Source organism: Phytophthora infestans, genomic scaffold (genome assembly GCF_000142945.1).
Source record: "Phytophthora infestans T30-4 supercont1.17 genomic scaffold, whole genome shotgun sequence".
NCBI lineage: Eukaryota > Oomycota > Peronosporomycetes > Peronosporales > Peronosporaceae > Phytophthora > Phytophthora infestans.
Genome location: NW_003303742.1, coordinates 1,486,480 through 1,510,818, shown reverse-complemented (window position 1 = coordinate 1,510,818; position 24,339 = coordinate 1,486,480). Strand labels below are relative to the sequence as shown.

Sequence of the window (24,339 nt, the reverse complement as noted above, 5' to 3'; positions counted from 1 at the left end):
CTCATTCCGCATTGGAGAGGGGGCGAGAGTGATTGTAAGGTGCACATGAAGGCCCCAGACACCGAATTGTCGGAAGGTGGCGCTGCTTCACCCGACAGCCGTAAGCGCAGTCGAGAGTCATCGGATGAGCCGCGACGCACGCACCGAAAGACCGAAACGCGTGTGCTTTATTCGGATGTGATGGCTCAGGAGCGCGAAATGGAGCGTATCAACTACGAGAAGAGTCGCCACCAACACTCTTCCCCCATGCAGTTGCGTAAAGGTGAGACGGTCGAGTCTCCTGCAAAGCACTTGAAGCAAAAGCGTGCCGAGGAGCGACGCTCTAAGCGCCAGAAGCTGCGCCGCAACATGAGTCCGCGCTCCCCCGACGGTGGCCCACAGCTGGCGCTGCGAGGCGGCGTGTCGCTCGTCAAACTGGAAGGAGATGGAGCACAGCCGCAATGTAAACGCCGTTTTGCTCGAGACGAAGACGCCATCCAGGACGCGATGTTGCACTCAACAGCTTGGCGCAATCTAAAGTTCGCCGAGGCGCCTCTTAACTTGCTTCCGGATCGTGAGGGCGTCTCCGAGCCTTTTGCACTTGATTTCGACGCCCCATTGGAGGATTTTGATGTCGAATTGAAGCAGAAATGTGCCGTATCGACCGCGTTCTTGAAGCCTAAGCCGCTTACCATGATGTCCGGGACCCGCGGAGAGGCCAAAGAAGAGCTGCAAGTGGAGGATCGCGTTAAACAACTGATAGAAGAGGCCACACCGCTTGTTAAAAAGTGCCATGCCCATCGAGCCAACGCAATAATAACAAAAACGCGGAAGCAGATCGCGGCGTATGTAGAGCAACGACCACAGCTGCGGGAAAAGGCGTGTGCGATAACCGGTAAGGCTGAAAACGGTATACGCTGACGTGATACTTGCTAACTTTAATGGTGTCGACAGGATTACCGCTGCACATTTCCCGGTTAGAGAAGGTGGCAGCGCGGAGACTTCTCCGAGACGACGAGTTCCCCCCGGAAGGTGTAATTCGTCCTCATTATTCGTTGGGGAGAACCGAGGCTGATCATTCCGGACACGTGTACCCCGAACTAGTGACGTATCTCAGTAAGATTGCGTCGATCCCGCGCTCTACGACGTGCATGCTCGCGTGTGGCACACATCGTGTCGAAGATGACCCTATTATTCGCTTTGTGCCGTATTTCAGCGCAACTAATGCCAAGAATAAGGCGCCGCAGTTCTCCAGCATGGAAGCTCGCAAAGATACTCTTGTGGGAATGGATAACGAGGTCAACGAGTACGTGTTGCGGTACGTTGTGAATGCGTGTGGAGGAGATCAGGCTGTTTTCGAGGCGCTTCAGAGCTGTGGAGCCTTCACGCAGCCATTTGCCAACTATTCCGATATTTTGGAACGTGTTACTCGAGAGAGATTGTACAAGAAGCACTTGCAGGAGCTGGAAGACCAGCAAAGCAGTAATGAGACAATGGCTACTCTTCTCAAGGAGTGTTTCGCTGCACGAACGGGGGCACATCTTCGTGGACGCTTGCAGCCACTCCCAGGTCATGTATTATTGAATTGTCGTCAGGACGGCAGCGATACGGGCGTTCGAAACGCTCCTTCAAAAGAGTTCCGAGAACTCGTGGTTAAGTATCAAGATTTCTTCTGCCGTCGCTGTTGTACATACAGTTGTCGGAATCATGGTCGAGAGCAGCCTGTCCCGGTCGTTCGTGTCGATCCAAGCTATCCAGTGGTGAAGGCTGCTACGAAGCTGTGGCGACGTGTTGAAGAAGAGCAGTTGGCAGAAGAGCTGGCAGAGGAGGAGGAGCAGGACGATGCAGATGATGAGATGGAAGACGAGCAAACTCCCGAATCCGACCACCCAACGTCCGAACTCACACCCGCTGTTGGAAACGCTGACATCGACCAGAAGACTGCAGCTGATAACGCCGCTAGCGAGGGTGCATCGAACCGAAGGTCTTTGCGTGCCCAAACGGCTGCGAGCACCAAGGCGTCGTCAAAGCTGAGTGCTGTTCGCTTGAGAAAGCTGGTTCGCTCCAAGACCTCGGACGTGTCGGAGTATCTGGGCTTTGACGGCATTTATCAGTCACTTACGCAGGATAGGAAGACAGAACTGTTATCTGCTGACATGCGGTGCGGGCCTCACTGCTCTAAACCAGTATCGGATACGACCCAAGATGGAGAGAATGACGATTGTAGTGTCTTGCAGGACAAGCAGTGGGAAGGCGCGGAAATTGCTCTGCTGGATAAGCTGGAGATGTGTGTTGGTCCCAACTCGTGCGCTTTAGCGGCGTTGATTGTCACACGAAGCTGCACTGACGTCGCTAAGTTTCTCCGAGAGCGTGACAGTAGACCAGACGATGGACTAAGCCTATCTCGGGGTGGTGCGTACGGACGGAATCGCGAGAGATCAAATGGAGTGCTTGGCAACAGCTTCGAACATCTGCGACGCACGCGCTCCCAGCGAATGAAGGACCGTGGAGCGAATCACGAGTACGTTCCGTGCCACCATGACGGCGGCTCGTGTGACTCGGCGCAGTGCTCATGCATGCGTCGCGATCACTATTGTGAAAAGTCTTGTGGCTGCTCTCTGGATTGCTCGAATCGTTTCCCGGGCTGCCACTGCGAAGTGGGTCAGTGTCGAACCTCTGAATGTCCGTGCTATTTCGCCGCGCGGGAGTGTGATCCTGACGTCTGCACGTCGTGCGGTGCCTGCGAGCTTCCCGTGATTGTCGCTGATGAGGAAAGCAAGGGCAAAACTGTTGCTCAGCTCAAAACCTGTGGGAATGTCAACATCATGCGTGGCCAGATGCGTAAAATCGGAGTTTCTGCTTCGGAAACTCATGGATGGGGAGCGTACGCCATGGAGAGCGTCAAGCAGGGCGAGTTCCTGTACGAGTACACTGGCTCGCTCCTGTCTCAAGATGAAGCGGAACGACGTGGCAATGTCTATGACAAGACGACGATCAGTTTCCTGTTCGATCTGACCGAAGACTCCGTTGTGGATGCGACGCGGAAGGGCAACAAGAGTAAGTTTGCGAACCACGACTCGGACGCCCCCAAGTGCTTCGCTAGGATCATGCTGGTGAATGGAGACCATCGCATCGGCATTTACGCCAAGCAAGATATCGCGACTGGGGACGAATTGTTCTTCGATTATGGCTACAGTGGAGTTATTCCGGACTGGAGCCAAGCGCGCATCGGATCCAGTAAGGATACTGCATCTGTTGAGGAGGACAGCGACAACAAATCGAGCTCCGTGGAAGTCAAGGAAGAGTAAAAGCTGGCTTTCGGTAGAAATTGGTTGTAATCTCGCCAAATTTCATGTTGAAGCGAATCAAACAATTTTCTTCGTAGATGCTATGTTTAGAGGAGCGGTTAGATTAAAAGAAATTAGAGTGACAAATATTCGTCTGTGCAGGCTGCGAAATGGACTACAACTGGGGCGACCCGAAGAAGAACTCGCTCCTCTCGTCAAGGATGATGTACGTTCAGACGGCAGGAATGGACAAAGAACACGTCTCTTATGAAACTGATGCTGGGTAGGGCGAAAGCTGAGGTGACTCGGAAGAAAAGATTGACGAGTGTGAAGTCGACTCTTTCGAATCAACTGCATCCAGCGATAGAGAACAAATTACGAAGTCAGTACTGTTCGTCTGCTGTTGAACTTGACGTGCTTTTCGAACACTTAAATGATTTGTGGTGTCGACTAGAGAAGAAGAAAGCCCCCGACTCAGCGCGACGACATCCCAAAGGTGACGATGATATATTGCCACATGACAACAACACGGATGAAGAAGATACATGCAAGGCAGAGCCTCAGTTGACGAGTGATGACGAGTCCAGCACACTCGACACCGCTCGTCAAGAAGTCTTCCCGCTTCCAACTCGTGCGTCTTTCAGCGGGTACAGTACGCTAATAACGTTAGTGAGAGACTGTCTGTTAATTGCTGACTTTGAGGTATCATAGATCAATGTTCGACGAGTTTGATCAGAACGCCGCAGCTGACGGACTCTTCCATCCTGCCTCGGCAATTGAGGCGTTTGCAGAACATGACGCAAAGTATCGCGAGGAAATTAAGAGTGCATCGGGTAAAGAATCACGACGAGCACGGACAGGGAGTGAATATCCACCATCAAGAGAGAACCACCGACTACCAGCTCTTCCCAGTGGTAAGACGAGACGTGTGTCGACTCGTCCAGAAAGCAAACAGAGAGCGAGTTATAATGGGTCCGCTCCTGCGTCACTAGCGACAACGTCCTCTCTCTCGAAGCTGTTGGACGCTGGCAAAGAGAAACGCAGTCTGCCCGCTGCTCACAGTGACTCAAACCTGTACGCTCCACGCCGTCAGGTTGCTGTTCCTTCGTCGGCAGATCGAAGTGCTCTTGACTTTTTAGAGCGCGAAGCGGAGAGCGACAACGATAACAATGCTCACAATTCTCCCGTCGCCAAGTCTTTTTTACGAACTGTCAGTGAGCTGGACAACAATGAAGTTCCGGATGAGAACAACTCGGTCGTGCCACAACTGGATTTCTCACTTGCGAGGAAGTTTGAACAATTGAAGCAAATCATGAAATCGAACCGAGAAAAACACAAGTCGGCTCGACAGACGAGTGAAGGACCCAGCATCGACGTTTGTGGAGCTCCATCATCGTCCACAAGCCAGAACAAAGCTTCCTCACGGTCTAATCAGGTCGGAACAAAGAGCTCTATTCGTGTTACGTCTAGCGGCTCTTCGGCCACCAAAAACGGCGGAGAAGCTAAACCCAAAGGAATCTTGAAGAAACGCTCAACCCCAACGATTCGTGCCACAGCAGACATGAACAATGGACCTCGGGGCTCCAAGCATGCACCTAGAGCTACAAGTCGAACGACGTCTTCGCGTACAGCTGTTGCAAAGACACCGCTGATCCGATCCAGAAAGGAGATGAAGGCTCGAAGTGGAATCACGCTCTCAGCTCTGAAATCCGAGCATCAAGAGGCCTTGCAAATACTAAAGGAGCTTGGTGGCCCCATGGACCCAGACTATCTACAATTTGATATTGATTCGAATACGGACCGAAGGAGAAGTACAGGGATCAATCGATCTTCGGGGTCTACGTTGGCGCATGGTGGCTCAAAGTCGACAAACCAGCTACATGTAGACTCGGCCTCGTCGGTAAGTATGGTTACCAAGCTCAGGGAATCCATATCCTCTGGTCGAAGTCGCGAATCTTCTCCTCGACTGAGTTCTTCTCCTGCTGCATCCAGTCGGCGCGAGACGAAGAAAGACGATGCTAGCAGCTTATCTCCTGAGTCTAACCAAACAGCAACGCAAGAGGGTATTGTCGACACGGCCACCGCTCTGAATAAGACAGCGTTGGTCGGTCCTGAAGATGAAGTGCCCAGTTCGTCGCCGAACAAAAGCTCTTCAGACCCATGGAAGCAGTACGGGGACGTCATAGGCGAAGAGGATGGAGATAACAATACCCAGGAGCAAGACTGCAGTCACGTAAAGACAAAACCAACGTCTGGTGATCGCTACAGCGATGATGGCTTCGAAAGCGATCGGTGATGAGGAAGTGCGTTTACTACATAGCCGATTTCCTTGTGATAGCGTGGTTTAAGTTTAATTAATTAAGAAAATCGTGGAATGAAAAAAAAAGAGGTGTCCTGCATGTCATCTACGCTTCGAATGCGACCACAAGGCGATGACCGATTCGAGCAATGCGATCATGGACAACTTCACTTGGGCGGGCCTCCTACAATCGCAAAACAAAACACGGTAAACACCAAAAAACCTTCGTGGACACACTATTATGCGTACCTCAGTTGTCGTATTTAGCTTCGTTGGTGCTGGTAGAGGAGAAACATAGACGCCCACTGGGGCTGGAGCAAACTCCTCGTCTTGTGTATAATTCCTCTTATCACTAGAGTGGTGACGACTGTGTCGGTGGCGATGACTCGCGTTCGACTTCTTTCGAAGAGCTTCTGTTTGCTCTGTTTGCACACGACGAGCGTTCTCCTCTTGGGCAGTAATGACCTCAAGGTGCATTTTGTAGAGCATTTGGAAGCGCTCACGGTCTCTCCACGGTACCACTGTGCGATCACGGAGATGTAAACTCTGTCCAATCTCCTTCTCCAACTTCCGGAACGAAGTGAGATGAGGAGAAATATCAAGAAACGTATCCAACATTGTGCTAGCGTCACTACCAAATGATGAAAAGGCAGGTAAGCGTAACAGAGATTGCAGATACGCGTCGTACTCTTGCATGCGCTGTAGGTTCTCAGTCTCCTTTTGAGTAGCAGACGCATGCAGATGAAGCTGTTGCAGCTTGTTGCCAAGTGAATTCGACGGGAAGTCAAGATTCTGCAAGCTCGAGCCAAGAAATAGTCGCAATTGCCCATCGAAGTTTCGAAGTTCTGCCGTGGACTTTCGAAGTTTCCATGCACATGAATACTCCAGTATCTGCCATGACATTTCGCCAGGTCCAGGGTATCCTTCCTGACCTTCTAGCATCACAAGTTCGCGTGCCAGAATCCACGCCTTCACTGTGATCTCGTAGATGGACTTCCCGTGGTCCGGGGTTCTATTCGAAATACGTGCAGAGAGATGCATGTGGTTCATAAAGGCTCCAATCTGTGTATTGAGTTCTCCCAGGCCCATCGTGGCTGTCGATAGAGGAGGATCCACTGCAGTAACTATTGTTGCTCGGAGAGCACGAAGCCATTCGCCCAAGTAATCGCGACTAGAAGACGCCAGTTTATACGTCGGAGCTTCAATTCCACTGAGGTTGACACACAGAAAATGGTGCTTCTTACTGCCATTTTCTGTAATTCGGAAGATGAATCGTCTCGACATTTCCACTAACGTTTTGTCTTCACTTAAGAGTCCACCAAGTTCATCTGCAGTAGCCACAGTAGCGCCACGAAGCTCCAGCTTCCCTTTCCGCTCATATTGAGTCTCGTCCGTAAAGTATTCGAGCACGTGGAAGGTCTTGTTGAGCTTGAAAAAGCGACTTTCCCAGACCTTCCTATGCAGTCCTGTCGTCTCAAGGTGGTCCAGATAGCCTTCCATCTATCGGGCCGCTGATACAGATACAAGTCTAGGACCGAAAGAACGTGGAAGTTGAGGTTTCACAACCTAATAATAATAATGAAGAAAGCTACTGTGGTCAGAATTTTAAACTGGAACTACGAGTTGATCTTTTCTCGGTAGTGGGTGACGACTTTCTGTAGCAGAGCTTTGTTCTTCTTTCCTTTCATCACGTTCCTGTACTTCGCAAGACTTTTAACCATTATCTTTGTGGTGAACGGCACGGCTGGCACATTGCGCTGGAGCACGAGCAGCAGAAGCTCCGTGAATGCCATAGACGTCTCGTCGTTGTAGCTGCAGCTGATTGCGAGCCACTCCACCAGCAACTCGTAGCCCTGTTTACCCTCGAATCGCGACTGCATCTCCTTCTGGTGTTGAGGTTTCGACAGTGTCGCGTCCAGCACGAAGAGTGCGTGCACACGGTCCTCGGCGGTCTTTACATCGTTTCTAGAGACTGCTAGAAAGCTTTCGAGATGTACCGGTGAAGTGGCACACATATCCACCCCGCAATGCTTCTTTGTGGCGTCAAGAATGATCTTCGAGACAGCGCATCCATCGGCCAGTGAAGGCGACGCTAAAGTCAGACTCCGCAGCGTGATACGGGCCTCGTGCGCGGCCTCTGCGGGCTCCTGGGACAGCGGGAGATGGCCGAATTGCTGTACATAAGCCTCGGTTTGCTGATGATACTCGTTTACAAGCCGCTTGACGCCCTCAAGCTGAAGAATCAGGAGGTTCTTCAGCACTTCGCTCGAGTTCGCACTCATGGCGGCGGAGGTACTCCTGTGGAATAAAATTGCCTGTAGTGTAGAATAATTTAGGGCTACCGCTACCTGTGTTTTAAATGACGCAAGGCTTGAAATAACAAGTACAGTATCTAAAAAAATCTGAATAAATGACGGATAGATTACTGATCGATATTCCAATTCTCTTTTCCAGTGGAATAACGCGACCCCTCTGAAAAAAAGTAATGGAATATTGATCGGTAAATCGATCCGTCATTTATTTAGATTTTATCTGGAAACTCAAGCCTTGCGATATTCCAGAAACTAATTTAAAGCTCTCTAAATCCTTTTCGACTTAGCGGACCCGCCCGAATAAAAGCACGCTCCCGAATAATGCCCCCATTCTCTAGAACAAGAAAGCTTTTCAAAACTAAGTAGAGGTTAGCAACCTCAGGTTATAGAGAAGCCTCCTCCTTGATAGGGCTATTACGTGCAATGTGTGTCGCTAAAACGATTTACATGTAGTTTGCGCAAGTGAACAAAGATATTAATAATTTCGTTGGGCTGTATCTTGCAGCAGCAGGGTTCCTGAAAGTTCAAAAGATAACACCAAGAGCTATGCTGCTACAGTACGGACTAGAAACTGTGGTGTCGGTCTTCACAGTGCCAGGTGATCATATGGAGCGGGTCAGAGAGCGCCAAGATCGCACGAGGCTACACACGTGTTTCCAAGCAGCACCAAGCGGGCCCCAGCAGCCGGCCTTATCTCGTTGCCATGCGTCCGCGTTGAAGCTGTACGTCATGTGCCCTGGCTCGTCTTCCTCGCTCAAGTCGACTAACCGAAGCCTGGCAGTGATATCCGTCCCTATCGGGACTCCCAACGCTAAAAGGTGGCGGTGAGCCGTAATGAAAACACCGACGAGCTGCAAAATCGCAATTAAAGATACATTCCCCAGTTTCTAGATTACTATCGCAGATAGTTGCACAGCCGTCTGCCAGCCGGTAAGTGTATTCACGTTGAACGTGAATACATGTACACTGAACTTCACAGTGTGAGCTTCACACTGGAGAAACGCGGCGTTTCCACTACTATTAATAATAGTAGTCTACTAAAGCATCTGGATGCTGCGCAACCTGCCACGACTCGCACTGTCAAGACTTCATGTGCGCCGATCGTGACAGGCACCACGTGGTGACGGGGTCAAGGGCGACTCGCTCGGCTCGCTGGTAATCCAGTATTCCCATCCACCACTATGGACAGTTATGCCATGTGGCCATGACATTATCGAGAATAATGCCTACATTTACTGTAGCATTGCGGCAGTGCAGTGCAGCCTGCACAGCTCCACACTGCCACACCTTACCGCCCGCCGCGTTGTCGACGAGCATAAAGCCTGGGCATCGGCAGCTCAAACAGTTTGCTGTCCTCCCGGTGGGGATCGAAAGTGCCGCTGACAGCCCTTGGTGTGGTAGAGTCTCGGTCGAGGGGCAACTTGCCGATTGAATGAGGCCTCTACCATTTCACCCCTCAGACGGTTGATTAATAACCAATAGCAGAGAGTAATTTGTGGAGCAGCGTCGGTTCGTGAGCGCGGGGCAACGCCACGATTTGATAGTCCGTGGTCTGGCTCTTTTCATGGTGGTGTTTGTAGCGCCTCTCCCTCTTTCACTCCCAAGTTTTCTCGCAAAACGGAAGGCTAACCGATTGGAAACAACCCTTTTGCTTCCTCGGTATTTGCATCGACGCGCCTCAGAAGCAATCGCCTTGCAACAATCTAAGGCCAAAGGGAACGACCGACACAGCAACCTAATCGGATCAGACGCGTGAACGGACGTAGCGGCGGCGAGCGCAAAGCAACAGGGAAAAAAGCAACAACAGGGCACCACACTCTCAATGTGGCCGAAACTCGCAGTGGCCGGCGCGCTGCTGCTTATACAAGGCGCCAATGCCAATGGTGCGTCTGAAACACAATGGCAAAGTGATTAATTGCGGCTAACGGAAATGCTAACAATATGGCAAATTCTGCGTGTTGCAATACAGATTGCGCGTTCACAGTGAGTGTATTGGACATCCCGGGTGTACAGTGCGTCCAGTCGGCACCGTGTTCCGGAACGTATTACGCGTCGGGACTTTCGCAGGGCGTAGGCGCCTGCCCTTCCGGAACGAACTGCGCGCTGCTACCGGAGACGCCCATCATGGGTTGCGCAGCGGCTGGACGCACGGATCTCATTTACGTAAACGCGGACGGCTCGTTGACAAAGGACGGAAGGTCGGTGACGCTCTCGGGTGCGTCTTCAGATACGGCAGATTCGACCACGACCGCGCCCACCACTAGTAACACGGACAGCACCGCAAGTAGCAACTCGAAGAGCACCAGCAGCTCCTCTACCGCGAACAGTAGCAACGGAAGCAACGCCAGTTCTTCCACTGCCAACAGTAGCAACGGCAGCAACGGTAGTCAGGGCAGCAATGCCAACTCCGGGTCTGCTGGCTCCTCCACTACGTCGGGCTCAGACGGTAAGGCTCGTGAGATTGTTGCCACTGCTACTGCTCACTAAACTAACTCTGACACTGGTATTGCAGGCTCGGATGCAACTGCGGACAGCAGTAACTCGACGTCCACTTCCGCCTCATCGGCGGCCAACTCCAGTAGCTCCGCGTCAGGGTCGTGGCGTTCGGATTCCGGATCTGGCAGCGTGGTCATCTCGCCGGGCAGCAGCTCGGCGAACCAGCAATCGTTCAACCCCGGGTCCATTCTAAGCGACAGCTCCAACAAGTCTAAGTCTGGAGGTGATGGTGGCCTCGGTATCGGCTCTATCATCGCCATCGTCGTGGGCTGTTTAGCGGTCGTAGCTATTGCGGCCGGCGCGCGGCTGCTGAGGAAGGGCAAGGAGGCCGAGATGGCAACACCGGAAGCGCCGGGTGCGATGGAGGGCTATAATAACGGCGGCGGCGGCGGCGGCGGTGGCATGACTCCCAAGGAGAACGTGCTGCTGCTCTAAGTTATGGCCGGAAAGAGAGACTCTTCAAACAGACAGAGGAGAATACAGTGACTGTGCAAACTTTTTTGAACATGGGGGCAAGCGTTGGTTGTGAACCTGGTGAATACAAGTACTTAGCGCGGTGCAAGGATAAAAAAAAGGAGAGGTGGTGGGTGTTTACATGCTAGGGGCTTCGGGGATTTCTGTTGCACGTGTGAATAGTATTGCTCCTTACTTATGCTGGCAACGATTATACAAACACGCAACGTCAGGATCTGAACAAGACTGTCCTTGCCTCGCCTCGTCTTGCTCGTCTGTCGTTGTTTCATTACCACTGAGCCATTCGGTTTCCAAAAGTCTCTACGAAGTGACAGCCTGTCACTGACAGGCATGAATAAAGTGCGTGTCAGTTATTGCTGATATGACATTTATCCAGGTGTGTATCTCATTTTTTCTTGCAAAAAGTGCCGAACGCGAGACACAATTTGTGTCATGCGTGCTTTTGCAAAACGGCAAACGAAACCGTGTTGCTGTGTACTCAGAAAAGATCGCTGTTTTATTACTGCCAAAGTCTGTCTCCATACTGCTTACGTGGACTTGGTCTTGGCCGCCGCCTCGGTCGCCGCCTTGGCTTCCTTTAGCGTGAAGAGCTTCGCCTCCTGGTCCACAACGCCGTAGTTTGCGTAGAGACGTCCAACCCGGAAGAAAGCCTTGATAATTGGCTCGTCGCTCTTGCGCACGAGCTCAGGGAAAGCCTGGTGGAAGGCCGCAGTGGCTTTCTTGAGTTTGTAGTGCGGAATGATAGGGAAAAGGTGGTGGATCTGGTGCGTGCCGATGTTGTGGCTCAGGTTGTCAATGAGCGCGCCGTACGATCGGTCCACGGACGAGAGGTTGCCCTTGACGTACGTCCACTCCGAGTCGGCGTACCATGGGGTCTCCTCATCATTGTGGTGTAGGAAGGTGGTAATGACCAGCATGCTGCCGAACACAAAAACAGGTCCATAGTAGTAGATTGCCATCGTCTTAAGGCCCAGCTGGAGGCTCAGATAGATGGAGAGTCCGGCCACGAAGAAGTGGGCGAGAAGAGAGATTACCACAGCTGACACCTGACGCACGAACAGAGGCTCGAACGGGTTGAAGTGGTTGACCTTACGAGGAGGGAAGCCCTCGACCAAATAGGCGAGCCACGCTGCCCCGAGCGCCAGAATCAGGTTGCGAGACAGCGGGTGGTCGTCGGCCTTGCGTTGCGGGTAGAAGACCTCGTCACGGTCAATGTTGCCCGTGTTCTTGTGGTGGTGACGGTGCGTGAGCTTCCACGACTCGAAGGGCGTGAGGATGAGCGAGTGCATGAAAGTGCCCACCACGAAGTTTAGCAGGTGGTAGCGCGAGAAGGCGCCGTGGCCGGCATCGTGGCCCACCGTGAAGAAGCCCCAGAACACGATGCCCTGCAGCAAGATGTAGCCCGTGCAGAGTGCGGCGTCCAGAGCCCAGAAGCTCTCGACCTCGGGCAGAGCGCGAGCGTAGTTGAGACCGAAGGTTAGAGCCACCGCGATCACCAGACAACGCACGGTGTAGTAGAGCGACAGAGGCACCGAAGCCTCGAAACAGTCTTTAGGTAGCGACCGCTTGATCTCCGTCAGAGTGGGGAACACATACGCCTCCTTCGTCGCCATGGCGCTTCAAGTCTCAAACGTCTCCCGTACACCGCACTTGCTGGAATGTGCTTGAGTGGCTGCGAAACCACCAGACACGGAAGCCAAACTGACTCAGAAGATACCATAGTTTGGACGAATGAACAAGGATTGTGATTGCCGCGTCAGTTGCCAAGGTCAATGACGCACACGAAAAACGCTGTGCACCAGTCGGAGCACTGTACAAACTGTACTTCATACAGTACCGCAAAAAGCCCCGCACGAATCGTTAGACGATGGATCATGGGAGTGGCCTTATGCGACAATTAAAATTATAATCTTAAACATCTACTGCAGCAACCTGTCTGTCCGTCACACTAAATTGTCGTGCCTGTCACGCTTTTCCGGACAAATCATTGGATAAAATAATTTAAATATTCCTACTGGCTGCCGAGCGCAGCGAAGGTGGCCGCGATTGGCCTAAAAGCTGCCAAGCGCAGCGAGGCGGCCCAAATCGGCACCTTCTGCAACCCTGCGGGCCTATGGGCCCGCCTGAGCCACAATCTGCCAGCCTACCATGCGAGTAGTGAAGCGAGCCGTAGCGAGCGGAACGGAGGCAAAACACAAGGAACGACATTCATTCTTTCCCGCCGCGTAGCGGCGGCACTCGGCTAGTCTTAAACATCTACTGCAGCAACCTGTCTGTCCGTCACACTAAATTGTCGTGCCTGTCACGCTTTTCCGGACAAATCATTGGATAAAATGATTTAAATATTTCTACTGGTTGCCGAGCGCAGCGAAGGTGGCTTTAATTGGTTAAAACTAGATTGTGTTGTTGCATCAATAAATTCATGTGTTTCCCAGTTTACATATGGGGATTTGCACAAGGCTATACATTATCCATAAAGGCATCGTTTAAATATTTTTTACTTTTTTATAATGCATGTTGCTATTGATATTTGAGTACTAAACGGAGGGCAGGGTGCCTATCGTACACGTAAGCATGCGTGATTCCGAGGACATGGTTTAAGTATACTAAATTCTCTTTTCTGGTATCACTAAATCGTATATGTTACATGTACAGCAGTAGCCGGTCGTGTGGACTGGTCGTAAGAACAAAGCTGTGCTTATAAACGTTGTCACTTGATTCACGAAGATAGAAAGTTTTAGATTGACGTGTGAACAAAAGAAGTTATATGTGATGATGACAATTACTACTGTGAGCGAATTGAACTTGACCATTGTTTTCTAAGCGGGTTTTTAGACAACAACATTCTGATACTTATTAATAGGTAGACGCGTTGCCGACAAGGGCGTAGAATAAGGTTTTACATGCAGCGGTAAGATAACAGCACAACATGAGAGGTGTCAATTATGGTTACTATAAGTAGGCCCGTAAAGAAACGTTTATCAACTTAAAGCCTAATCTACGTTTAACCATCCTGACATCATCGTTTAAGTATCAAATAAAAATACCGCCGTCAACAACAACAACAGCAAGGCGTCTTGCGACGCATCGTTATATCCAAAGGCTATAACCATAACAGGCACAGGTTCGAGTGTCTAATGACTGATTCTGAATCAGCACAAAATGAACACACTTTAATGCATAAAAAAATGCTACGGCTTGAATATTTTTATTAAAAATTCAAATCGTAACACTTTTAATTTTCTTTCAAAGTAGCGAGTTTGGTATGCGAAGTGGTTAATAGTCAGTTTATTAGAAGCTTAACCAGGCAGTACAAGCGGGTATTTGATGCAAGCTGGACAGATATTCTTTGTATTGATGCAATTTAGGTTTCAGAAACGGCCCGTGAAATCGAGCACGACGCTGAACTAAATATATTATTTAGCGTTTTTAGACTGAAGTGCAGGTGCTTCTGGGTGGAAGATTAAGACAGTGATAGCCAACAACAATAAAGAGACTTTGCCAAGATCACTAGCGTAAGCGTTTATGAGCATGGTAAGTATGAGCTAGGGGTTCAGTCTTTTGTACCGGTAGAAAAATATACACGGCTTACTGGGAACTCAGCATTTTGTAGCAAATGAAACGCAGATTTATGAAATTTAAGAAGTCGATTTAGGCACACGGGGGACTCAGAGGATTTGGACTAATTATCCCGCCGAAGCGAAGCGAAGGCGGGAAGGCAAAAATCTAAAGTAAACCTAAATTACCGCCGCGTAGCGGCGGCGCTCGGCTAGTACTGCTCAACGCAAGTTGTGCAAATGTAGTATATTTCGTTTCCTTGCATAGTGTACCGACATGCAGCAATTTTAGGCTTCAAAACTGATTAACGGAAGGGCAGCACCACCTCGTGCTGCAAGATATCTTCGGCGAGAGGCCGCTGCAGTGCGTCTGGGTGCATCATACTAGCAATCAGGTGCTGCAACGAGTTGGAGTATTGTCTGTGGCGAACGTGTGAGCAAGAACGTTAGCGACGCGATTGGCCAATGACAAGTGACGTATCCTTACCGGAACATGACGAGGTCTCCGTCGCGGATCTTCTGCCATTCTTCACCGCCACTCGCCAGCGTCGTTCCGAGCGCGAGCTCATAGATTGTGGCTCCCAGAGCGAAGATATCACCGGCGCGTAAATTATTCCGATTGCCTTCGAGTAGTTCCCTACGTTGACACGCCTACATGTTAGCTTGCCCGTGCCAGTACAGCAATGCACGCAGCATGGTGCTTACCGACTAAGATATCGATTGTCGCCCTCTGTGATTTCCATGCTGCCGTCAAGATGAGCAACAGTTCCCAAGTCGCCCAACTTCAAGACAATTGTTAGCTCAACCACTTGAGACTAGCCACAAACGTAGCACGAGACACAAACCTTGTACACTTCTCCTGATCCAACAAGAACATTCTGCAGTTTGACGTCCATGTGGACCATCTTCTTACTGTGCATGTCATAGAGAGCCTGATATACACAACGGCTATTAGCTATTCAGGCCAGGTAAAGCAGTGCTCAAGATGCTGGACACTGTACCTGCGCAATGTGACACAAGAGCTTGCACAGCGTTTCTTCCGGAACCTTGTGTGGTGCATACTTGTTGACGAAGCCAGCCAGCGAGCAGCCCTCTAGGCTTTCGAGCTGGATGTAGAGCAAATCGTCTTCTATCCACGCGTCAAAGTACCGAACCACGTGGTTGCTACTGCTCAGCGCCGCTAGTGCCTGCACTTCGCGTAGTGCTCGCTCACTGTCAAAAACCCACACAGAAACATAGATTAGAGCAGATTAAATGAGATCAAGTCGAGATCATCGTACGTGTCTGCTTTGCCCCGAAAGTGCCGCTTGCTCTTCTTCACCGCGTATATCCAGCCATCGATTTTCTTGATACACTTGTAGACCTTAGAAAAGGACCCCGAGCCGATCAGCTGTCAACATACGTGTCAGAATATCAATTCCACAATAGTAAACGTCTGCAGCGAGACAATTCGTACCCCCAGTTCTGAAAAATCCGACAGATACTTGGACACCGGCGATCCACTCTTCGCTCCGACCCACGCCGACGGGAAAGACCGTCGTTTGCGTCTAGATATCTTCTTCTTCCCAGACTCCGTCGTCGGCTCCGGTGCAAACGGGTTCACATAACTATCTTCGGACAAGAAGGACGTCGCTTGTTCACTGCAACAATACGACCAGCAGCAACAACCCCGTGACAAAAACAAAATGGTCAACAACATGTCCACGACCACACCTTCTCGATGCAACAAACTCACCTATTGGGTCTCGCTCTCTTGCCATTGACCACCACGTTGACCTTTGGCGATCCCATGGACGATTGACTGGAAAAAGACGGCAACCCTTTCCGTGCGTGCCTCACTTCCATGTGGGTCATGTCCTGTGTGAGGTTTTGCACCTGTTCCTCCTGAACAATGTCTGCTCCACTACTGAGTCTAGGTCGTTTTTTCAACGGTGACGGTGTTGTCGGGTTCGACAGTGGGATAACCGGTTGATCGCGAGGAGTGAGGAAGTCCATGTCGTCCTGGCTGTACTGTTGCATGGGCGTGGCCATTCCGGGCGTGTAATAGCCCTGACTGGTGGGTGGCAGACCGAAGCGCACAGGCGTGTGTGTGGGCTCAAAGTCTGGCTCGCTGCGCTGACTTGAGCAGCCCGTAAAGTCGATTTTCTTGGGTTTGGGCCTGCGCGCGCCGTTGTCACTGTTCTGTGACGCTAAGAGCATCGGATCCTCGCTACTCTCGTCGTCCATCACGTCGTAATCGATGCGCTTTTGTATGGACACAGACTCTTCCTCCCCATCGTCCATTGCTGCGGAGCTGAAGCTGTTGCCCTTGGCTGACGCCTCCAGAGACCGCCGAGCCTTGCGCAACTTGCCTACGCGCTTGTGGGCGGCCGACGACTGCGAGAAAAAGTCGTGGATGGAGCGCTGCTTCTTGGCGCCACTGGACGCGCCACCACTTGACGCTTGCGACGAGCCGTTCGCCCGCGCCTTGGTGCGGAGGGTGTTGAGCAACATCACTGACTCACGGAAGAGACTTTCCCACTCAAAAGTGAGAGTAAAACCGCCGAAACGTTTTCCCGCCTTTTCCGATGCGTTTTACTAGGTTTCTAATATTAAATTTGACAGGAAGTCTAAAATCAACGTCCCACTTTAAAAATGAAACACCCAATAGCAAAAACAATTGAAAACCCATCTTGAAATGTTCTTGTCTTTTTGCTAAATTTTCGTGTTGCGAAAATTGAGACGTTGAAAAGGTTTCAGCAATCGACTTTGCCGCTTGTTGCGCTCCTGCTCTTCTGCGAGTTGCCGTTCGGCCTCGGCTTCTCGAGCACTGTCTGCGGCTTCTTGTTCCTGTCGAAGTTGTTCCTGCTGCTCAGCTACTAACGTGCCTTCCGCCATCGCCACTTGTACGAGTTCCTATATCAGTTGTGCACTCATCAGCGCGATGGCAACTTCAACACTTTTTTTCTATAGTATGAAAACGCGTACCTTAAGTCCCATGCGATCACCTACGAGTCGAACGGGAAGTGGCTTCACTTCCCCGCTGCTCAATGAGCGACGATTGTAATTGGCTGATGCGTAGAACTGGCAAACCTCGCAATCACGAAAGACACGACAGAGTCGACACGGCCCGTCAAGTGTTTCTGAAGTACCACGACCAAACTTGCGGAATGATCGCTCGTATGCGTCGTACTGGCGTAGAATTGTGGCGTGGTCGGCATCAGCTTGTACGGCACGAAGGTAGTAGTCATCCAGCACGCTACAATGGTGTTAATTTCCACTGCACATGCTCATAGTACATATTTGTATGAGTACGCACCTTTGAGTCGAAATGGGAGGCATGACAACCATTGTGGCGTCTGTACTACATTGGACAGTGCCGACTTTGCCCACGTACTTGAAGGCAGAGTAGACGCCAAACACCTCTACTTCAGCGAAATGGAGGAAGCTCTTGTTTTGCAGCTGTACTCGGATGAATTGGCCGACCGTGTTTGCCGTTGGAAGGACCCATTCTGTCATGCGTTTGTTCGTCCGGAACAACTCAAACGCGCTTGACTGTATTTTCGCTGCTCGGAGACTAAATCAAGTGCCCAAAACCACGTTACGAACTCGTCTCGTGGCTGTAGGCAGCATAGTTTGGCGTACCCTTCATTGCCGTCGAGATCTTGGAACGCAAACTCGCTAACGAAGATCCAGCAAGGAAACAAGCGATTGCTATACTCCGACCTGTTCTTTGACGGGTTCAATGGCTCATCCGTCCGATTCCACAACTACGCAAACAATTAGATCGTTCAGTCTTGCGGAAAACCAAAAGGACTTACCCGTATTTTCTCGATGACTGCAGGCTGCCCCAGATCAACTTCCCACCATGGTTTGTCTTCCATCTGCAACGCGAAAACTATTAGCACATGATCAATCGAGTCTTGAAAGGCAACTGTTGTTGTACATGAGTGTGAATGCAAGTAGCTAAAGCGCCCCCAGTCTCCCCATTGACAGCCAAATGAGGACCTTGCTCGTTGTAGATATTGATCTGGCGGCAAGGCTTGCCTAGCGCCAGGTTATAGGGCTCCACATGCAGACACCTTAGCAGTTCTGGTTTTTCAATAAATACTCGCTGCATCCAACGCACAGGCGAGGCCACAGTAAGCCGCAATTATCCAAATCAAATGTGCGTACCCAACACTTACGCTTGCATCATGACCTGTACAACCATGAAAATTTCGGCCCCAAGTAAACAGTTCGCCGTAGGAGGACACAGCAGCAGTATGGCTACCACCGCACGCCACCTGGCGAATGCCAACATCGTCCAACTCGGGTATCCGTTCCCATGATAACACAAACCGACTCAGTGCAGTTGCACCTCCACACACGTAGACCTGGCCACCAAGCAGTTTTTTGCTCCCACCGGTACATTCGGACGTAACCTCAGTGCACAAGGCTGAATGTGCCGTTCCACAGGACACCTGCCATACTCGGATTCTCTTCTTGACGAGCTCTCTCACCAATGTGGGGACAACTACAGTGTCGTTCATATGCTGTCCAAGACCAAGACGCCCTCCATTTGCTGAACCCCACATGAAGAGCTCTCCTGCTGTCGAGACTGCTCCAGTGTGCGAAGGTCCACATGATACCGACCGGATCGTGCGTTTTCCGGGGAATTTGACCAGTAGCGGCGTCAATGAGTACTGTTTGTACTCGTCTTCCACAATCCCGACTCCCAATTTTCCAGTACAGGCCGACCCCCAAGTGTATAATGATCCGTCCGAGTCAATTGCTGCGCTGTGGGAAAAAGAGCAGGACACTTGACGCAGACTTAAATTCTTGAAGATGTCGCGTTAAATGTACGTGTAAGTTCTCCATCTAAAAGTTGGAGCGGGTAAAAGATACACGGGCACGTACAGTGAATGCTTCGACACGTTGCGGGTGATTCGTATCGTAGCAACGTGTTTTTCCTCCAATTAGCTGAAGACCGAGACGTCCGCTAGTGCCAATTCCGCACGTGTACAGCGATCTGACAAATAAATTGAATATAGGTAAGACCATGTAATTGTTACAGCTGTGTAAGATCTTGTACCCATCCTGCATCACCAAAGCCACATGAGAACCTCCTGCTGAAACACTTGCGACGGCCTACCACAATAAAGTGAGCACCTGGCTAACGAAAATCGTGGTTGTTTACTTACTACTAAGCCTCTTGGCGAGTGCAGTGGTGGTCCTCTGCGCACATAATGTCGAGATGAGTCTCGAACCAAATAGGATCAGGCGTAGCCTTTACCATACCTTGTAGTAATGCCGCTCATCTCGATCCGTAAATTACCACCTCTAGCAGTGAGCTCAGGGATCGTGTCTTCCAACTGCACAACTCGTCGAGCTGCTCTAGATTCGTAAGCGCGGTCCTGTAGCAGAAGAGTTAGGAGAAAATATGTTACATGCTCGACCAAATGACTAACCGCGCGCTTTATCTTGTCAACAACTCTGGCTTTTGCATCCTCCTCATACTTGGCATGTCTACTTTCCCGAAGTGCTTTAACGTCTTGCCACTGTAACAAGAAGTTGTGAGCATTCCTCATCAACATGGCATTGCTTCTCTCCTACCTCCTGCAGTTTCTTGTCTTTTTCCTAGCACATCAACACAAAAATGAGTAAATATACATTTATGATCGATAACAGCCAGCTAACATACCGCTTGAAGAAGTTTAACTTGCTTTTCTTGATTACTCTTTTTATCTTGACTGTATTCCTGCTCGACAATGTGGACTTTGAGTACAAAAACAACGATAGCAAACAGCCCTGCGACGCACTTTGATCAGGCTCTCCAATTCCTTAAACGCAACGTGTCCTGCCTCTCCCTTCACTTCGACTTCCAGCTCAAAGCACTCTCCGAGAGCGAGGGACAAGTCCATTTTGGTAATCTGCTGAAACTCGAGACCTCGAAGTTGCGCCGACGTAAGAAGCCGATCGTACTCGATCTTTGGTAACAAAACTTGCTCCATAAACAGAAGTCGTGTAGCGTTACTGGGAGGTGGTTCCCACACGTCATAATACAGAACTACTCGCTTCAGCCTTCATGTCATAGAGTAATCGATCAGAACTACTGTAGTAAATAAAATCCATTGCTGCTAGACAGCGCACCTTTCATAGCGTTGGGTTTCCTCCTTTTGCCGAGCTTCCATCTCCACAAGTTCTTCTTCTCTCGCTTCCACATCGGCATCTCGCAGTCCTTTTAGCTGCGCACACAGCCGTTAGTCTTACATTATCGTACATTTAAAACAGTCTTACCTGCTCTGGGGTGCACATCTTTTGTAATGCTGACCGCGGCGTAATCTTAATTTTCATCCCAGTCTCCGAAGCCATTGCATCTTTCTTCAAACCAGTTTCATCAACATCATCGTCCGAATCGCTATCAAAGCCAGCAAGACGTCGACTGGAAGCCTCCCACGTACTATTCCTCCCTCCCCAGCTGAACACACCGCCCGAACTTGTGACGGCAAATGCGACACTGTCACTGATCGCACCTTGCACGACACTTTTACCCCACAACGGCCCCGTGTTTGTCATCAAAGTAGTCGAGCGGAACCTTAGACTGCGAACGAACTCGCGGTTTTCGAAGAACAGCTTGGCAAGCTCCTCTTCATCTTGGACCTGATTATTCGCATCGCGGGGTATTTCTTCAACCTCAGACGATTCAGTGGGACTATTTTTCAAGTCGGCACCTTGCTCTCCTTCGCTGCGATCATTCGCCGTATCCATCTCACGAGCTATTGCTCGAATATGTGTCTTGGTCTCCGAAATCGTCTGCTTGTTTAGCCTCGGCGGACTTTGAAACTTCCAGCGCTTATTCTCTACTCTTCGACGCACATACTTGGACGCTAGTGGGGCACTAAGTTGATTACCAGCTTGGGGGTCTGTGATCTTCACGTTCTTTTGTTGGAGCGCAGATTTGTTAGTTACGTCGACACCTTGATCTGCCGCGTTCTTTTGCTTGTTGACTGTCGCTGCAGCTTTGGGTTTTATTACTTGGAGCTCCTGGTGAGTTGGATTTACTCGGTGGAACCAGATATCGCTCACAGCTTTAAACCCTGGAAACAAATCCTCGTCTCGAGTAACAGGGTCGCCAATAAACTGGTCGTATTTGCCACTCCCTATTATGTAGACCTGCCCTGCCGCATCCAATGCTGCAGCCAATTCGTCTTCAGCCCGGATAATTGCCTTCTGGCCCAGCTGCTCCCGAAGTTTCTTATCACGCTGTCGTTGTAGGAATCTCTTGGCTTGTTCGAGTGCTGCGGCCTCTCGAGCTTCCTCTTGGTCCAGAATTGTTTCTAGTATCTGCTGTACTTTCACCAATCGCGTGTGTTTCGGGATTTCTACTCCTCGCTTTGTGAGTTCTTCGCGTACATCCACCAGTTTGATCCACATGGATCGAAACTCTTGGTAATCGATGTAGCCACTCTTGTCCCTATCATACTTTCTAAATATTTTCTCTTGCTTTTCGTCGCTCACGTCCATACCAAAGTACTCAAGTACGTCCTGCATAAAGCCACTATCAGTCCACGATTTATGGACACCGCTACGCTTGCACTACTCACTGCGAATTCAAGCTCATCGATTTGCCCTGTGCCATCTTCATCGAACAGCTCGAAGGCATCGCGAGGCCCCAATAGTGTCGACGGAGAGAAACCGAGTGGGTTGCCAGACACTGGATCCACCGCAAACATTGCCATCTTGAACTCGGTAAGATCGATCTCGCCACCGCCGTCAGTATCGCATTTGCGGAATATCCGCATAGCTTTTGCAGCCGAGATGGAAATCCCCAGATCCGGCAGCTACAACATGAAACATTTAGCAACACAATTGTCATTTACGGAGGATCATATGCTGTAAAATACCATTGCCAGAAATTCGGAAGCAGATATATTGCCTGACCCATCTGTGTCGTATTTCTTGAACAACTCTTCCGGCGATAGCTACGTGGCAGTTGTTTATTGTCAGTATCGCACGGTCTGTCCCTCTCGTCATGTCCCTTACCTTCGAGTTGAGCACCGCTACTTTCCTCTTCTCGGCTTCAGCTGCCTCTTTCTCGTCCAGTTCCTCGTCCCCGCCATCTTTCGCATAGCGTTCGATGGTGGCGTCATCGTCGCTCTCGTCACTGTCGGCACCGAAGAGCTCCAAGTCTCCAGTTTTGCTTTTCGAGGGCGACGCCGCAGTTGGGAGAGAAGCTGCAGCGAGTGTCCCACCTCCACCCTCCGCCACCCGCCTGCCATTGCCCTTCTTACCAAAGAGCCCCATCGCAACGATCAAGTTGAAGTAGTAAAACAATGTAGCTATGATATATTTGTGTATTTAGCGGGTACAAAATTGGTAGTTTTGTACCCAATCGATCTGATTGGCTAATTAAATCTGTACCCACTTCAACATGCTCGTATCCAAAGCTCACTTCCATTTTTGAGCGCAAAGTGAACAATCGTCAGGAGTGATGGTCACTTCACAGTTTGAAGCCGCATTGGCGTCGGAGGGCGCCACTGGCAGCGCCGAGGCGCAGCTGGCGTTCCAGGAGGCGTTCGCTCTGGCGGAGAGCGTGGCAGCCAAGCTGCAGCTGGTGCACAAGACGTTTGCACCGGGCACACCCGACTTCTGGTTCTATTCGTCGCTATGTAAACTGCTTGATGTGCAGACGCTCATGGAGACGGAGAAGCACGAGGCGGCGTGGCAAGTGCTGGGAGAGAACAAGACGCAGCTAGAGACGGTGGAGCGAGAGCTCACAGGAAGGAGCTGCTGGCGACGTTCCCAGCGAATCCATAGACGGCGACTGTTATTGGAGCTGGATCTATTGTACAAGCTTAAGAGACCACAAGAGGAAATCAAGGTGAGTAGAGTTGATGGCAGAGTGAACCACGCGTGCTGATTTATTGTCTGTTTCTGTAGAATGTGACACAACAGCTCACGACGTCGCTGCAGGTGAACTATCAAGACCCCGAGCCAACAGGAGGGACGGCGGAGATCAGAAAGGAGACGCACCCGTCGGCTCTACTGCCCGAGTTGCTGGATCTGGACGTCATGATTGAGAACAGACTGACTTTTCTGAGCTATAGCTCCGAGAAAGATTCCTCGTTGAAGGGACTTCTGCACGGTTTGGACGTCTATGGACGCGAGAAAACTTTCCAGAAGATCCTCACATGGAACGGATCGGTGGAGGAACACTGGAAGATGCTGGAAGTGTTCTTGGACGACTACCCGTTCGAATACGCGGATATCCCAGGGTACGCTGTCTGTTTTAGCAGCTGCTCATGTATCTTGATAACCTGATATACGTTGCGGTCTTTATGCTGTAGATATGTGGACGTTATTGTCAGGGACGTTAAGCGTAAGAGGGACAAGGACCCTGTAAAGGGATACAGCTTCAATTTCCGAGCAGCACATGGAGCATTGTCCTTCTCGCAACTGTTGGAGTGTGCGCGACAAGACCCCGAGCTCTTTCGTAGCAACAGCGAGTTTGCTGTTCGTGGAATGCAACTGCTTCGAGCTGCGGCGGAGGTAGACAGTGAGCAGTGTTCTGATCTCCGCAGTGAAGCGCAGAATGAGAAGGAGCTGCAGCATCTTGCGACGTATGTGGAATTCCTGCGCGATTTCGCACCTTCGTCAGTGGGTAATATCCAAGTGATGGTGTTGTACCGGAAACTGCAGCTTTTGAACGCGATCTGCTGCTCAAACGCAAACGCAGTCCCGGAGCTGCTGAACTGTCTGGTGGAATATGTAAAGATCGCTGGTGGGCGCGTCTTGAACACATTTAGCTACGTTGGATCGTGTGGATTCAACGCGGTGTATCAAGCCAACCACAACGAAATCATTCGCAAGAGTTTGACAACACTGTGGTCCTCTGGAATTGATGAGAAAACTGTTTTCAGTGCACTTTCCAGCTACCTGGACAATGGCATTTTTAGACGTACAACACGCGCTGA

At 50.6% G+C, this 24,339-nt stretch overlaps 9 protein-coding genes across 9 annotated transcripts; 4 read left to right on the top strand and 5 right to left on the bottom strand.

The window, feature by feature from the left end:
• Nucleotides 1–20: 20 nt before the first annotated feature.
• PITG_10068 (polycomb-like protein) lies at nt 21–3,363 on the top strand (the record flags this gene model as incomplete). Its single annotated transcript, XM_002902557.1, has 5 exons — nt 21–874; nt 934–1,553; nt 1,617–1,769; nt 1,848–2,165; nt 2,217–3,363. The coding sequence occupies 5 exons, from the start codon at nt 349–351 to the stop codon at nt 3,285–3,287; spliced, it is 2,688 nt and encodes an 895-aa protein (XP_002902603.1).
• Nucleotides 3,364–3,436: 73 nt separating this feature from the next.
• On the top strand, nt 3,437–4,562 carry PITG_10067 (uncharacterized protein; the record flags this gene model as incomplete). Its single annotated transcript, XM_002902556.1, has 5 exons — nt 3,437–3,492; nt 3,554–3,657; nt 3,808–3,913; nt 3,978–4,480; nt 4,558–4,562. 5 exons carry the CDS (start codon nt 3,437–3,439, stop codon nt 4,560–4,562), a joined length of 774 nt encoding a protein of 257 aa, XP_002902602.1.
• A 2,086-nt stretch (nt 4,563–6,648) lies between these two features.
• On the bottom strand, nt 6,649–7,872 carry PITG_10065 (uncharacterized protein; the record flags this gene model as incomplete). The annotated part of the gene is made up of 1 exon (XM_002902555.1): nt 6,649–7,872. One exon carries the CDS (start codon nt 7,845–7,847, stop codon nt 7,182–7,184), a length of 666 nt encoding a protein of 221 aa, XP_002902601.1.
• Nucleotides 7,873–9,486: 1,614 nt separating this feature from the next.
• PITG_10064 (uncharacterized protein) lies at nt 9,487–10,864 on the top strand (the record flags this gene model as incomplete). Its single annotated transcript, XM_002902554.1, has 3 exons — nt 9,487–9,760; nt 9,847–10,323; nt 10,390–10,864. The coding sequence occupies 3 exons, from the start codon at nt 9,700–9,702 to the stop codon at nt 10,806–10,808; spliced, it is 957 nt and encodes a 318-aa protein (XP_002902600.1).
• Nucleotides 10,865–11,315: 451 nt separating this feature from the next.
• PITG_10063 (omega-3 fatty acid desaturase, endoplasmic reticulum, putative) lies at nt 11,316–12,531 on the bottom strand (the record flags this gene model as incomplete). The annotated part of the gene is made up of 1 exon (XM_002902553.1): nt 11,316–12,531. One exon carries the CDS (start codon nt 12,458–12,460, stop codon nt 11,375–11,377), a length of 1,086 nt encoding a protein of 361 aa, XP_002902599.1.
• Nucleotides 12,532–14,709: 2,178 nt separating this feature from the next.
• Nucleotides 14,710–16,897, bottom strand: PITG_10062 (protein kinase, putative; the record flags this gene model as incomplete). Its single annotated transcript, XM_002902552.1, has 8 exons — nt 14,710–14,824; nt 14,892–15,041; nt 15,110–15,186; nt 15,250–15,336; nt 15,406–15,616; nt 15,685–15,767; nt 15,828–16,044; nt 16,140–16,897. 8 exons carry the CDS (start codon nt 16,895–16,897, stop codon nt 14,710–14,712), a joined length of 1,698 nt encoding a protein of 565 aa, XP_002902598.1.
• Nucleotides 16,898–17,350: 453 nt separating this feature from the next.
• PITG_10061 (regulator of chromosome condensation (RCC1), putative) lies at nt 17,351–20,376 on the bottom strand (the record flags this gene model as incomplete). Its single annotated transcript, XM_002902551.1, has 15 exons — nt 17,351–17,426; nt 17,469–17,642; nt 17,703–17,960; nt 18,029–18,153; nt 18,205–18,267; nt 18,330–18,497; nt 18,565–19,203; nt 19,271–19,394; nt 19,458–19,513; nt 19,567–19,600; nt 19,664–19,779; nt 19,834–19,923; nt 19,979–20,002; nt 20,067–20,123; nt 20,185–20,376. 15 exons carry the CDS (start codon nt 20,374–20,376, stop codon nt 17,351–17,353), a joined length of 2,196 nt encoding a protein of 731 aa, XP_002902597.1.
• A 271-nt stretch (nt 20,377–20,647) lies between these two features.
• PITG_10060 (uncharacterized protein) lies at nt 20,648–22,669 on the bottom strand (the record flags this gene model as incomplete). The annotated part of the gene is made up of 7 exons (XM_002902550.1): nt 20,648–20,691; nt 20,755–21,252; nt 21,343–21,358; nt 21,401–21,910; nt 21,970–22,206; nt 22,270–22,347; nt 22,409–22,669. The coding sequence occupies 7 exons, from the start codon at nt 22,667–22,669 to the stop codon at nt 20,648–20,650; spliced, it is 1,644 nt and encodes a 547-aa protein (XP_002902596.1).
• Nucleotides 22,670–22,856: 187 nt separating this feature from the next.
• Nucleotides 22,857–24,339, top strand: PITG_10059 (uncharacterized protein; the record flags this gene model as incomplete). Its single annotated transcript, XM_002902549.1, has 5 exons — nt 22,857–23,246; nt 23,306–23,400; nt 23,473–23,640; nt 23,713–24,277; nt 24,322–24,339. 5 exons carry the CDS (start codon nt 22,857–22,859, stop codon nt 24,337–24,339), a joined length of 1,236 nt encoding a protein of 411 aa, XP_002902595.1.